Below are 14445 nucleotides of genomic sequence, written 5' to 3' on the forward strand. Positions count from 1 at the left end.
TTTGGGGTTATTAAAAAGTACTAGAGAATCATCAGATAACCCATGTAGAAGGTTCTATAGGAATGAGAAGTTACTAATTGGTTCTCTGACAGAGTAGGTGATGCATGGTACAGACTACCTAATTGCATTAAAGCAAGTACTAGTTTAGATATTTTTAAGAACATCCTGGACAGTTATTATGGGAACAAGGGTTTTGGTATATTGACAAGTTAGAAGGGCATTAATGTCCATGCCTGAAATATTTGTATGTATGTATGTATGTATGTATATATGTATGTATGTATGTATGTAAGGATGTTTAATAATAGCAACATATTTATAAGATGTTAGAGAAGATGATAGCTATCCCAAAACCATGTTTACTGGTTTAATAATTTCTTATTATATTACATACAGATGGAGTATTTATTTACCTTTGACAAGGTATTTTTAGCAATGTTTCATTCAGTGTGACTTTGGTAAAGTTTTGTTTGTTGTGTTTTAGAGGTTGCATGGATGCAGAAGCTTGATGTCAGCTTGGATGTGCACTGTTGATTGGGTTTGGCTGGGTGGAGTTTTGATGCTTATTTGTGGTTGGAGGTCCTGGTTTTTGGTGTAGGTCATCACATATTGTCAGTATTTTTGTACAGTATAGGTACTTGGTTGAATTGGACAGCTAATCGTTTTGTTTTTTAAGTTCATTTCTTTTTTTAGTCTAACTCGATGTTTATTATAGTGGACTGGTTATTTTAGGAGAATGTGTTTTTAAGAGTAAATAGTGGAAGTCGTGGGAGCACAGATCTGGTGAATATGATTGTCAAGTGTGATCTTGTGTTCAGTACTAGTACCTTTCGCAGGGAGCTGAAAGTTCTGTGACAACTAATAGGTTGTTAGGATTGATAGTAAGATTAAAGTGGCTAGCATAACTAAGAGATATAGTGCAGTAGGTGAAGTACATAGGGGTGACATTTTGGTTCTAGAAATTATAGGAAGTTTGTCATGTTAGTGAGAAAAATATCTGTTTTTAGATGGTTATTCTAGTGAGGAGGTAAATATTTTAATGAGGAGATGGATGGGGCTTCCATCTAACTAAGGTCCAGGCTGTGCTATACTCCATGAAGCAAGCTGGATTAACTGAAAATGCCTCCAGCAGCAAGGTAGGTATAACAGATGGTAAATACTTATGATATATTATAGGAAGGAGAATTATTAAACCCCCAAATGAAAAGCACAAAGAAATTGGCCTATTTCAGAAACTAAGAAACGTGTGATGGCATTGTTGGTGTTAGTGGGGTATTATTAGAAATTTAAGAAAACTAAAACCAATACAAAATCACTGGAACCACAGACTGCTCAATAAAAAAAAAATATTCAGACTTAAAGCTTTTTTATTGCAGTTTTAAGTTTGAATAAGGCTTTTTTATTGAGCAATTTGTGGTTCCAGTGAATTTGTATTGGTTTTAGTTTTTGAATTGAAGTACACTAGATTTTCTTATGTTACTGGCTGTTCTTTGCATTGGGTACTATCAGAAATTTGCAATGATAGCATGCTCCGTCACAGATCTCCCAAGAGGAAAATGCCTCACAAAGTAAAGTGGACAGTGGAAGCAGACACTGCTTTTAAGCAACTAAAGAAAACATTATGTTCTCAGCCTGTGTTAGCATCTTATAACTTTAGTAAACCATTTTTAATCTGTATTAATGTCTTAGAGGCAGGGGGAGGGTGCTCAGGCAATAGTGCTCTCACAGACTTTAATGTTGAGAAGCATCTATTTTGTTTCCTTAGTTAAACTAAACAAGGCAGTTGTTAGGTATTTTGTGATTGAAGGAGAATGTCTAGCCATTTCATGGGTGCTTGGCTCTGTAAAATACTAGGTATTAGGGCAAGAGTTCAGTCTAGTAATGGACCATACTCCCATATTATGGCAATACCAACAACAGGATAGAAACACAAAGCTCTATAAGTGGGCATTATCTTTGAAGCCATTTATGTTAAATGTCCAATGAAGGCCAAGTTTGACCCACTGCAATGCGAATGGCCTGTCGTGGTTACAGAGCCTATGCAGTTGGCAGGGAACCAAGGGTTTCTAGCTACTTCGGTCAATTGTAATGTAGTTTGCTGGTTCTCACCAGCTGAAAGAATACAAGTGACCAAAAATGTGTAAAAATGAGGTAAACAATGTCTCTGGTAATGTTATAGAGTAATTCATGGTAAATGGGGTGATGTTAATTTAAATGAGTAGTGTTTCCTGTTAATTTGTACTTGTTTTTTAAGAACAGAAAGATACCCGGCTAATTTGGTGACAGCAGGTTTGTTTAATGAGCTATTGGATGCATTGCAAAAAGAGAGGCAAAAGAAGCCCAACCAGAGAGTGTTTACTTATGAAAATGAACTTGCAGTTCAGAGCAGTGACTCTGGCTGTGAGAGTCAAAATGAAGGAAGACCTGATAAACGAAGATGGAAGTTGTACCTGGTAGAAGAATCCAGAGAGACCTACCAACAGAGATGCTTTTCTAACAGCACAAGACTCAAAGAGTGAGTTAAGGGTGCTTCCTGTGCATTTTCTTTAACCACATGACTTTATTTTTGCTTGGGAGAGCCTGTATTTTACATTTGGCTGTATATGATAAACTGCATTATATATGACTGATGTCTCAACTACTTTAATGTTTGCTGTTTCACATCTCATTGTTAGTTTTTTAACAAAAATACATGGCAAGCAATATTGAATCATAATTAAAGAACTTCCGAGTATAAGGCAAGAAATGTTAAGCATGTTGTGAGCTTCCCAACTGAAGTTTTAAATAAGTATTACATACTTTGCCCATTTGTTCAAGATTATGACTGATGGCGTTCTACGTTTGGAGATCATACTTTTCAACAGTTGAGAACGCCATCAGTCATAATCTTGAACAAATGGGCAAAGTATGTAATACTTATGACTGATGGCGTTCTACGTTTGGAGATCATACTTTTCAACAGTTGAGAATTTTACAGTATGTCCTGATATTTACCTCACATTTTTAGAGGTTTCCTTATAAAATATGTGGTTTTCTAGAAAATCACTGAAGATTTAAATCACTAAATAATGATAGACATTTGAGTTTCACACTTATCTTTCAGAAAATGCATGCTAATGCAAAAAACAATTGTTCTATTAAGTTTTTTTAAAGTGAATTAGAATAGTTAAAAATTGTCCCTATTTTTGGACCTTTGCCCCCCCCCACAATTATTTTTAGCTTTGTGTAGAATTCTTGCACTAGCTTGTTGAAAGGTATGCTGGAGATGGATGGCTGAGAGTTACGCTGCCTTCTGAGAAGCAAGGCTGGAGATAGAAGGCTGAGAGTTACACTGCCTTTTGAGAAGCGAGGCTGGAGATGGATGGCTGAGTTATGCTGCCTTCTGAGAAGCAAGGCTGGAGATGGATGGCTGAGTTATGCTGCCTTCTGAGAAGCAAGGCTGAAGACAGAAGGCTGAGAGGTACGCTGCCTTCTGAGAAGTGAGGCTGGAGATGGATGGCTGAGTTATGCTGCCTTCTGAGAAGCGAGGCTGGAGATAGAAGAGTTACGCTGCCTTCTGAGAAGTGAGGCTGGAGATGGATGGCTGAGTTACACTGCCTTCTGACAAGCAAGGCCGGAGATGGAAGGCTGAGAGTTATGCTGCCTTCTGAGAAGCGAGGCTGGAGATGGATGGCTGAGAGTTACACTGCCTTTTGAGAAGCGAGGCTGGAGATGGAAGGCTGAGAGTTATGCTGCCTTCTGAGAAGCAAGGCTGGAGATGGATTGCTGAGTTATGCTGCCATCTGAGAAGTGAGGCTGGAGATGGATGGCTGAGTTATGCTGCCTTCTGAGAAGCGAGGCTGGAGATAGAAGGCTGAGAGTTACGCTGCCTTTTGAGAAGCGAGGCTGGAGATAGAAGGCTGAGATTTACGCTGCCTTCTGAGAAGCGAGGCTGGAGATAGGTGGCTGAGTTATGCTGCCTTCTGAGAAGCAAGGCTGGAGATGGATGGCTGAGTTATGCTGCCTTCTGAGAAGCAAGGCTGAAGACAGAAGGCTGAGAGGTACGCTGCCTTCTGAGAAGTGAGGCTGGAGATGGATGGCTGAGTTATGCTGCCTTCTGAGAAGCGAGGCTGGAGATAGAAGAGTTACGCTGCCTTCTGAGAAGTGAGGCTGGAGATGGATGGCTGAGTTACACTGCCTTCTGACAAGCAAGGCCGGAGATGGAAGGCTGAGAGTTATGCTGCCTTCTGAGAAGCGAGGCTGGAGATGGATGGCTGAGAGTTACACTGCCTTTTGAGAAGCGAGGCTGGAGATGGAAGGCTGAGAGTTATGCTGCCTTCTGAGAAGCAAGGCTGGAGATGGATTGCTGAGTTATGCTGCCATCTGAGAAGTGAGGCTGGAGATGGATGGCTGAGTTATGCTGCCTTCTGAGAAGCGAGGCTGGAGATAGAAGGCTGAGAGTTACGCTGCCTTTTGAGAAGCGAGGCTGGAGATAGAAGGCTGAGATTTACGCTGCCTTCTGAGAAGCGAGGCTGGAGATAGGTGGCTGAGTTATGCTGCCTTCTGAGAAGCAAGGCTGGAGATGGATGGCTGAGTTATGCTGCCTTCTGAGAAGCAAGGCTGAAGATAGAAGAGTTATGCTGCCTTCTGAGAAGCAAAGCTGGAGATGGATGGCTGAGTTACACTGCCTTCTGAGAAGCAAGGCTGGAGATGGAAGGCTGAGAGTTATGCTACCTTCTGAGAAGCGAGGCTGGAGATGTATGGCTGAGAGTTACGCTGCCTTTTGAGAAGCGAGGCTGGAGATGGAAGGCTGAGAGTTATGCCACCTTCTGAGAAGTGAGGCTGGAGATGGATGGCTGAGTTATGCTGCCTTCTGAGAAGTGAGGCTGGAGATGGATGGCTGAGTTATGCTGCCTTCTGAGAAGCGAGGCTGACAATAGAAGGCTGAGAGTTAAGCTGCCTTTTGAGAAACAAGGCTGGAGATGGATGGCTGAGTTACATTGCTTTCTGAGAAGTGAGGCTGGAGATGGAAGGCTGAGAGTTATGCTGCCTTCTGAGAAGCGAGGCTGGAGATAGAAGGCTGAGAGTTATGCTGCCTTCTGAGAAGCGAGGCTGGAGATGGATGGCTGAGTTATACTGCCTTCTGAGAAGCAAGGCTGGAGATGAATGGCTGAGAGTTACGCTGCCTTCTGAGAAGCGAGGTTGGAGATAGGCTGAGAGTTACGCTACCTTCTGAGAAGGAAGCAGTGTGAAGCAGCATGACTAATCATATTGTTAAATATACTTCATATAAGAGAAGGAACATAAGAAAGTCATGGACAGTAGGAAGTAAAGTTTTACCTGAGTTACCTGCAGGATGCACAGCAACAAGCCGTGGCTTAATTCCTTTCTCAGTCATATGGACTCCCCTTCTCCACAAAAGGTGTGACCCAGATAATGAGGTAAAAGTTAAAGGGAGCCAATGGAAGCCACACTCTGATCTACATGAAATGAGATGTGGGTGATTCAAGGCTAGCCAAACATTAAGCAGTGCATCTGCCAGCCTTCTCTATGCTTTAAAGAACTGAGTTACACACTTCTGTTTATAGTCATACCTATTAACCCCTTTTCTCAGAAATTCTACTAAAGGGAGAAATAATAGGTGACAGCAGTCCCAACTCAGGGGCAATTTGTTTTCTGAATGTTACTCCAACTCACTTAAAAATGTAATAGAAGTAGGTTCTGCATCAATCAAAACATATATTAAAAAAAAGTCTAATACTGGCATTACTGACTGACTATAATCCATTGTCATTTACTAGAATATCAAAAAACAATTTACAAGGGCTGGGCAAAACTATGAGGTAAAATCCTGAGAAATTAAGAAACTTTTGAAAACTATGTTCGGTCGTGTTGACTAATGTCGCCAAATGAACATGGGTATTTGTCGGTGATAAGTGAGTTGAGGACCTGGCCTACTACGAACTATGCCAGGGACCCATGCTAATGGTGGAAGGGGTATATGTGCCGCTATTGGCTACTGTGTGCCTGACTTAAAGCACAGCAGCCATGCGTCAATAAGATACTTGCTGGTTGGTGTCCAGCTGCCCAGCCTGGGTTACCTGGGATAGCTCCGTTTAGTGAAAGCTGGACGTAAAACCAATCAACCTGCCAAACATTAACTAAAATTGCTGTACTTAATATAGTTTTGCTAACAGCACAAAGCTTGGAAGTGGATGACATGATGGTATGGAAGAGGTTGGACATCCTATGTATTTAGGATTCAAGGTGGAAGGGCAGTGCAGCAAAGCCACTTGGCTTGGGATCCAGAGTCTACTACTCAGGAGGAGGACAGGTTAGAAATGGTATGCAAATTGTGGTGAGAGGGAAGCTTCAGAAGGGAGTGAGGAATGTCATCAGATTTAGTGACAGACTCATGTTAATCAGACTCCAGCCTAATCTCATCATATGCCCTGCCCCACAGCAGGGTTGTGACAGTGAAGAGAAGAGTGTATTCAGACAGCAGTTGCAGGACCTACTAGATAAGGCAGGATAAATCAAATTAGTGTTGCTAATGGGTAACTTGAATGCACATATTGGGACAGACAGTACAGGATATGAAGACTGCCTGGTTCCACATGGGTGAGGCAACAGCAATAAAGATGGAGAGACTATTCTAGACTTTTGTCTAGCAAATGGCTTGTTAGTAGACAACACATGGTTTAGAAAAAGAGACAGCCACAAGATCACATGCAAGAGTGGCCAACATGCAACTCAAGTGAACTTTTTCCTAGTAAAGAACGGGCATTGGGGTAAAATCAATGATTGCAAACTCATCCCCAGTGAAACAGTTGGCTAACAGCATAAATCAGTTGTTACCAAAATCATCTGCAAGCAGTGGTCAAAGAAGGCTCTAACTTCAACAAAGGCTGAAGGCCTGGAAACTGACTGGAGAGAAAGCACAACAATTCAAGGAACTACTCAGGGCTCTAGCACACCAAAATGAGAAAGAAATAGATAGATCTGAAAAAGAATGGCAGAACAATAAAATAGCATGTGTGAGGACTATAGAACAGATATGTGGCAGAGCCAGGTACAGAAATAAGGTATATTAGAAAAGCTGGTGGTGGAATGCAGAAGTCCAGGAAGTCATCACAAGAAAGGAGTACAGGAAAAAGTGGGAGACAGAAAAGATGGACCAGGCTAGAAAGGAATACTGGTTGGCTAATAAAAATGCTAAGAAAGGAGTTTCAGTAGCAAAGAACAGGGCATCAGAGGCACTCTACCAGCTTCTGAAAAGTGACTCAATATGTGGCACAAAGAAACTATATCAGGTTGCACGGCAAAGACAGAAAGATAAAGAAGATAGTCAGACACCTTTCAAAAGGAGTGCCTGCAACAACCTGCTCACTAGCCTACAGAACATCTAAGGAAGATGGAAGGAGTACTTCCAGAGGCTTCTGCATGAAGAAAACCCCACAGAAGCTGTACTGCCCCAGATACAGCTTACAATGAGAAAAGAAGAGGAGATCACCACAGAAAAAGGAAAAACAGCACTCAGGAAAATGAAGTCAGAGAAAGCAGCAGGCATGACATGAGGTCACAGCAGATATTATAAAGATGCTGGGTGAGATGGGGAGCAATGGTTGTTGGGGATACGCATAGCTGTATGGAGAGAAAGGTGCAGCTCAGATATTACAGAATAAGCATACTCATGCCAGTGTACAACAATGGGGACATTCACAAGTTTGGGCAGTACAGAGGTATCAAACTCCTGTCACATTGCAGGAAAGTTCTGGAAATGGTGATTGATAAATGAATACGCACAGCAGTAGAAAGTAATATGGAAGGTGAGAAGTTCAGATTAAGGCCAGGATGCAGCACAACTGACCCAATGTTTGCAGTGAGACAGGTAGTCGAGAAGAAGCTAGAGATGAGGAAAAGAGCCCAATTGGGAATTTCTAGACTTGGAGAAAGCATATGATAAGATCCCATGAAAGCTGATTTGGACAGTCCTGTGGTTGAAGTCTCAGAAACATTGGTAGAATTAGTGCAGGCACAAGGACCGAATGACTCAAGCATGAACAGTGTTCAGTCTCATAGAGGGGTTCCTAGTTGGAGTGGGTGTGGATCAAGGTTCAGCTCTGAGTCCACTGCTGTTTATACTGATGATGGAATACATTATCAAACAGATTGGACGGGACAGATCAAAAAGTTGCTGTATGCAGATGACATGGCATTAGAGGCAGACTCTGATTAGACAATGTGGCATTAGAGGCAGACTCTGATTAGACAATGTAGCATTAGAGGCAGACTCTGATTAGACAATGTAGCATTAGAGGCAGACTCTGATTAGACAATGTGGCATTAGAGGCAGACTCTGATTAGACAATGTAGCATTAGAGGCAGACTCTGATTAGACAATGTGGCATTAGAAGCAGACTCTGATTAGATAATGTGGCATTAGAGGCAGACTCTGAGCAAGAACGTCAGCAAAGGATAGGGGAAACGGAAAGCCCATGGGATGAAAATGAGTACAGATAAGACAGTGATAATGGCAGCAAATGGGAAACATCAGAAGAAACTAAGAACTGAGATAGAAGGGAAGATAGTGGAACAGGTTAACTGCTTCAAGTACCTGAAAGGGGAGGTTGAGGAGAAGGAAAGTCTTAATGAAGAGGTCAAAACTATAATCAGAGGGGCTGCAGTCAACTGGAATAGAGTGTCAGGTGTAGTGTATGACAGAATAATGCCAAAGAAGCTGAAAAATAAGGTGTACAAGACAGTGGTGTGACTAGTACTACTGTATGGTACAGAAACCTGGGCAGTAAAGGCAGAGCAGATGAAGAAGCTAGAGGTGATGGAAATGAAGTGCCTTAGATTGGGTGGTAGGATTCACACTGTAGGACAAACAAAGAAATGAGGACATAAGAGCAGATGCCAAAGTAGCTGCAGTTGCAGAAAAGGTCAAAGAGAACAGATTAAGGTGGTTCAAGCACGTGCTGAAAACCAGATAATCTGGTGAAGAAAATTTGCAGCAATCAGGAAGAAGGCAAGAGGAAACAAGGGCATCCAGAAGCAGGTGGATGGATTGTGCGAGAGATCTGTGACAGGCATGAGTGTCGAATAAGGCAGGAATGTGGCATTGAATCGAGAGAGACGGCAGCAGTTAACATGACACCCCAACCACATGTAGAAAATTGGAAAAAAGGGGGTTAATACAGTTACCATATTTTCAAATGCCCAAAGTGAGACCTTTTTTGTAGAAATGTCAGATTTTGCAGGGCAAAACATACCCATGGCCTGTGAGGACACAGCTTCACTTATATTGCCAATATAAAACCTTACTGGTGTAGCATTTCAATTTACGCTATTTCCTATAACATTTAGGTGTTTCAGATATAAAATAACTGTTTTATGCAACTATTAAAAACAACTTAGGACAATTGTCATTTTATTTTTGCAAGACACAAAAAGGTAACCCTAGTTAATGGTAGTGATGATGACAGCTATGGTTGTGTAATTCGATACAGTTGCAAGCATTCACTGTTTACATTACTGGTCTTGTACATGTCAAAAACACTATGAATTGTTAAAATAACTGCACTACGTCTTCTTAATGAATTGTGGTACTTTAACGAGGCAGACAAACATCCATTCCAAATTGAAAAGGATAAGTTTCCAGGCCCGGATCTTGACGTCACGTTCAGTTGGTGCGCGGTTGTTCACGGGACTGATAGGGGCATTGTGCTGCCGCATTGCAAACTGGGAATGTTAGGGGCATCATGTCTGCTTATACGAACGAGTTAGAAGCTGCGAAGAAAAATCTAACTGAGGCTCTCGGAGAGAATGTGAAACAGTGAGTCCGGTGTAACGTTGGTTACTGTGATGGAGGGAGGGCTGTTTTATATCCTGTAGAGGCAGATTACGTGATGGTCACGGTGGTCAGTGAAGAGTGAGATCCTAAGGTGGTCTGTAACATTGATGCTTGTGTTCTGCATGAAGATGCAAATACAAACTCTGTCCCTGTGTTTTGCGTTCTTATCTTTGCTGTTTGTTGCTGGCTTGGAGCACTGTGCCAATGTTGAACTCTGTGGCACGCTATGGGGGGTTGTTGTACATTATGTGAGATGCGTGTGGACCCCAGCCCACCACTGATACGAATTTGAGGACTTGACAGTTGTAGATTCTGAACATTTTCCTGGGCGTTTAATTTTGGTGCCGGTCCCTGTAAGTTGTGTAGGTGGAATATGCACCACAGGAAACCTGCACCAGATAGATATGTAGATAGTATGTGTATGTGGTGTGTGTGTGTGTGTACTTTTGCGTGGTAGTAGTTTCATTTTTGCATAACGTGACTAGCACTGTACCATGCTGATGAGTCACACAAGTAGAACAGTGCCACCAGCTTGTTTAGCCACATATGCTGTTTTTATTTGTTTAAGTTACTTTAATTTGGTATATTCTTTTATGGCAAGATTTCCTTTGTTGTTTTGGTTGGTGACTGCCCTTTTATACTGCTGTTATTATAGCTGTTATACTTGCTGCCTGACCCTGCTTAAATAAGAAACAGTTATATGAGTACTTTGACTGATTGGTTTAGGCAAATCAGTTTAATTTTTTAGGTAATGTACATTTTTACACATCTAAAGTTAACTAATCAGTAGTACCATATGCATGTATAGGTTACACTTAAATACATTACCCCTGCACTTCACAGCAACATTTGTGCAGCTTGGAACACAATCAGGATGGGCATTATCAGGGCTGTCAAATACCACGATCCTCAGAAAACAGACCTTTGTAAACTTGTATTTTATATGCTTATTTGTGAGGTGTTAAAGTTAAGTACAACTAGAAACATCAGTGTATTTTTGTTATAATTCAGGCAGTGTGTGCTTTTTTCCTGCTTATCAGTAGGCAGATCCACTGAAATGATGTTGTTGTGTCTTTCGGCTTTTCCCGGTTAGGGGTCGCCACAGCGGAACTCCGATCCGCTAATGATTGGTAGTTGATTTTTACGTGCTGAGTTACCAGCCCTGACGCACAACCTTCAACGAAGGTACGCCTATTCACGCATGTCTCCACGCAGAAGACGCTCTAGCTGAGAATGGAACCGGACAGCGTCTTACTGTGAGGCGACAACGCTAGATCCACAGAAATGTATGCCTTTGAATCTCTCCCTTTATCATTAGTAAGCTTGCAACATTGTGTGTGTGTGACTGTAACAGATAAAATGTTAGTACCGTTTGTAGTGTATAAAAAGTACTCCAGTTTGTAAAGGTGTGTTGGGGGAGAAGAGTGGTAGTCCCCATGATTTTATTATTTTATTTGACAATACTGGGAAAGTCCAAATGGGCATGAATCCCATTTTCAGTGGAGGCCCGAGGAGAGATTTTTCCACAGACATAGTTCAGTTAATATATTATCATCACATGAAGTGTAGAAAGAGTAGGAGACTCAACATACAAGGTAAATACTGTCAAATCAGTCGATCATACAGTGAATACTGAGCAACAATAATATGATATTAAACATCAAGTAAAGTACTATCAGTAGTGATAAATATGTAAATTATGGGTGAAAGACTGGAGTAAAGGTAAGAGATTTTTCAGTTGGGAGGGATGAGAAAATTGAGTTAAAGTAGGGAGCCATTGGAGAAGTAAATGGAGATTTGGCAAATTAGAGAAGAGAGAGAGAAAAAAGGAAAAAAATAGAAGGTAATGTCAGCCTGCTGTAAGACGTATAGCGCCAAGAGTTAAGGAGGAATTTCTTTAGAGACTGTTTAAATATCTGACTATCTGACTACAAGGCATTGCTCTAATATCTGTGGGAATACTGTTCCAGACTTTGGCCACTGAGTATGTATGTAGGCCGTAACCTATAAATTTATTTGGTTTATAGATTTCAAGGAGGAGTTTCTCATCTGACTATCTGACTACAAGGCATTGCTCTAATATCTGTGGGAATACTGTTCCAGACTTTGGCCACTGAGTAGGAATGTAGGCCGTAACCTATAAATTTATTTGGTTTATAGATTTCAAGGAGGAGTTTCTCGGATGAATGAAGAGAGCGATTTGGGAGGTAAGGATTAAGAGTGGTGCTGGTTGCTGGCAGGGTGAGGATTTATATCCCATTTTATAAGCAAGGAGGAGTTGAATAAACTTGATGTAGTGAAGTAACTCAAGCCAGTTAAAGTATCTGAAGGTAGAACAGTGATGGGAGTTCATGTCTGATTGGCTGCAAATCTAGCTACTCTGTTGTAACAAAGCTCAAGTATTGACCTTATGGATATCAGAATATTGGTGAGAATGGATGAGTTGTATAGTAATGAAGGAAAGAGGTATGCATTGGCTAGAGTAACTCTTGAGGAGTTGGAAGGAGTCTTTTTGATCTGTAGAGCATGCCCAGTTTTTGGTGTGTTTTCATGCAATTTTGAATATGAAGATCAAATTTTAGTTGATCATCTATTATAACACTGAGTAATTTAGTGTGTGTGGTGCAACTTACGTTTCAGTATTCTTAATAGAGAATATTTTGACTGTGTCTTTTGTGTGTTTTTGAGATTTGGGGAGAAATAAGAGCAGTTTTCTCTTATTTGGATTTAGGAAAAGTTCATTGTCATTGAGCCAGTTTTCAATAGAGTTAAAAGCCTGCTGAGTGATTGATTGTAACTGGTAAGGATTGTTAGTTGAACAGGTGACAGTGGAGTCATCTGTTTAATGTATAAGTGCAGCTTCTTGGGAGGATTTATATAAATCCTTTATAAATACAGTGGATATAAAAAGTTTGCACACCTCTGTTAAAATACCAGGTTTTTGTGATGTAAAAAAACGAGACCACAATAAATCATTTCAAAACTTTTCCCACCTTTAATGTGGCCTATAACCTGTACAATTCAATTGAAAAACAAATCTGTTAGGGGAAAAATATAAAAAATAAAAAAAAGCACAATACACTGGTTGCATAAGTGTGCACACCCTTAAACTAATACTTTGTTGAAGCACCTTTTGATTTAATTACAGCATTCAGTTTTCTTGGGTAGGAGTCTATCAGCATGGCACATCTTGACTTGGCAATATTTGTCCACTCATCCTTGCAAAAGCGCTCCACATTGTCATGTTGAAAGGTTAATTTTTTCTTCATCTTCAGCTTTCTAGCAGACGCCAGGTTTTGGGCAAAAAGTGACTGGTATTTGGAACTGTTCATAATTCCCTCCACCTTGCCTAAAGCCCCAGTTCCAGCTGAGGAAAAGCAACCCCAAAGCATGATACTGCCATCACCATGCTTCACCTTGGGGATGGTATTCTTTTGGTGATGTAAAATGTTGTTTTTGCGCCAAACGTACCTTTTGGAATTGTGGCCAAAATGTTCAGCCTTGGCCTCATCAGACCATAACACATTTTCCCACATAAAACTTGCCAAGAAAGCCACGGCTAAACCACAAACAATATCATTAGTGGTTTAGCTGTGACTTTCTTGACAAGTTTTATTTTTAGGAAGTTTAGTTTTGGGAGATTTGATGTATTGTTTTGCAAATTTTAGCCGGGCCTGGGTGTTTTTCTGTGTAAGAAAAAAGCTTCCATCTTGCAACCCTACCCCATAGTCCAGACTTATGGAGAATACGGGAGATTGTTGTCACATGAGGTACACAACCAGTACTTGCCAGAAATTCCTGCATCTCCTTCAGTGTTGCTGTAGGTCGTTTGGCAGCCTCCCTGACCAGTTTTCATCAGTTTTGGAGGGACGTCCAGTTCTTTGCTGCATCACTGTTGTCCCATATTTTCTCCACTTTTTAATGACTGTCTTCACTGTGTTCCATGGTATATCCAATGCTGTGGAAATTTGTTTGTACCCTTCTCCTGACTGATACCTTTCAACAATGAGATCCCTTTGATGCTTTGTAAGCTCTCTGCGAACCATGACTTTTGCTGTAGCAGACAACTGAGTAAATGTCAGGAAAATCCTACTAGGACAGCTGAACTTTATTTGGGGTTAATCAGAGTCTCTTTAACCGATGGCAGATATGTACCCAAGAAGACTGAATGCTGTAATTAAATGAAAAGGTGCTTCAACAAAGTATTAATTTAAGGATATGCACATATAACAAAGTATTAGTTTAAGGGTGTGCACACTTATGCAGCCAGCATATTGTACATTTTTTTTATTTTTTATATTTATTCCCCTAACAGATTTGTTTGTTTTTCAATTGAATTGTACAGGTTATAGGTTACATTAAAGGTGGGACAGGTTTTGAAATGAATTATTGCAATCTCATTTTTTATATCACAAAAACCTGGCATTTTAACAGGAGTGTGTACACTTTTTATATCCACTGTATGTTAAAAAGAAGAGGGCCAAGTATGGAGCCCATGGAGCACCTGTATTAATTGGGAGAAAAGGTGAATAGTTAGAGAGCCATTTATCTAATTGTCTGTTAAATAGGTGATTAGAAAATCGGGTGACTGTTGTACTGAAGAAGCCTTT

At 40.8% G+C, this 14445-nt stretch overlaps 1 protein-coding gene across 2 annotated transcripts in view; it reads left to right on the plus strand.

Moving 5' to 3' along the window:
• Window positions 1-9700: 9700 nt before the first annotated feature.
• The window catches only part of TADA1 (transcriptional adaptor 1), a 448440-nt gene continuing 443695 nt past the window's right edge, over window positions 9701-14445 (plus strand). For both annotated transcript variants that reach the window (XM_044085222.1, XM_044085223.1), the window contains exon 1: window positions 9701-9817. In XM_044085222.1, the coding sequence (XP_043941157.1) occupies window positions 9744-9817 (74 nt within the window). In that variant the 5' untranslated portion in view covers window positions 9701-9743. The remainder of the gene's footprint in view (window positions 9818-14445) is intronic.

Source organism: Protopterus annectens, chromosome 10.part0, assembly GCF_019279795.1.
Source record: "Protopterus annectens isolate FY-2018-M chromosome 10.part0, PAN1.0, whole genome shotgun sequence".
In the NCBI taxonomy this organism is placed as follows: Eukaryota; Metazoa; Chordata; order Ceratodontiformes; family Protopteridae; genus Protopterus; species Protopterus annectens.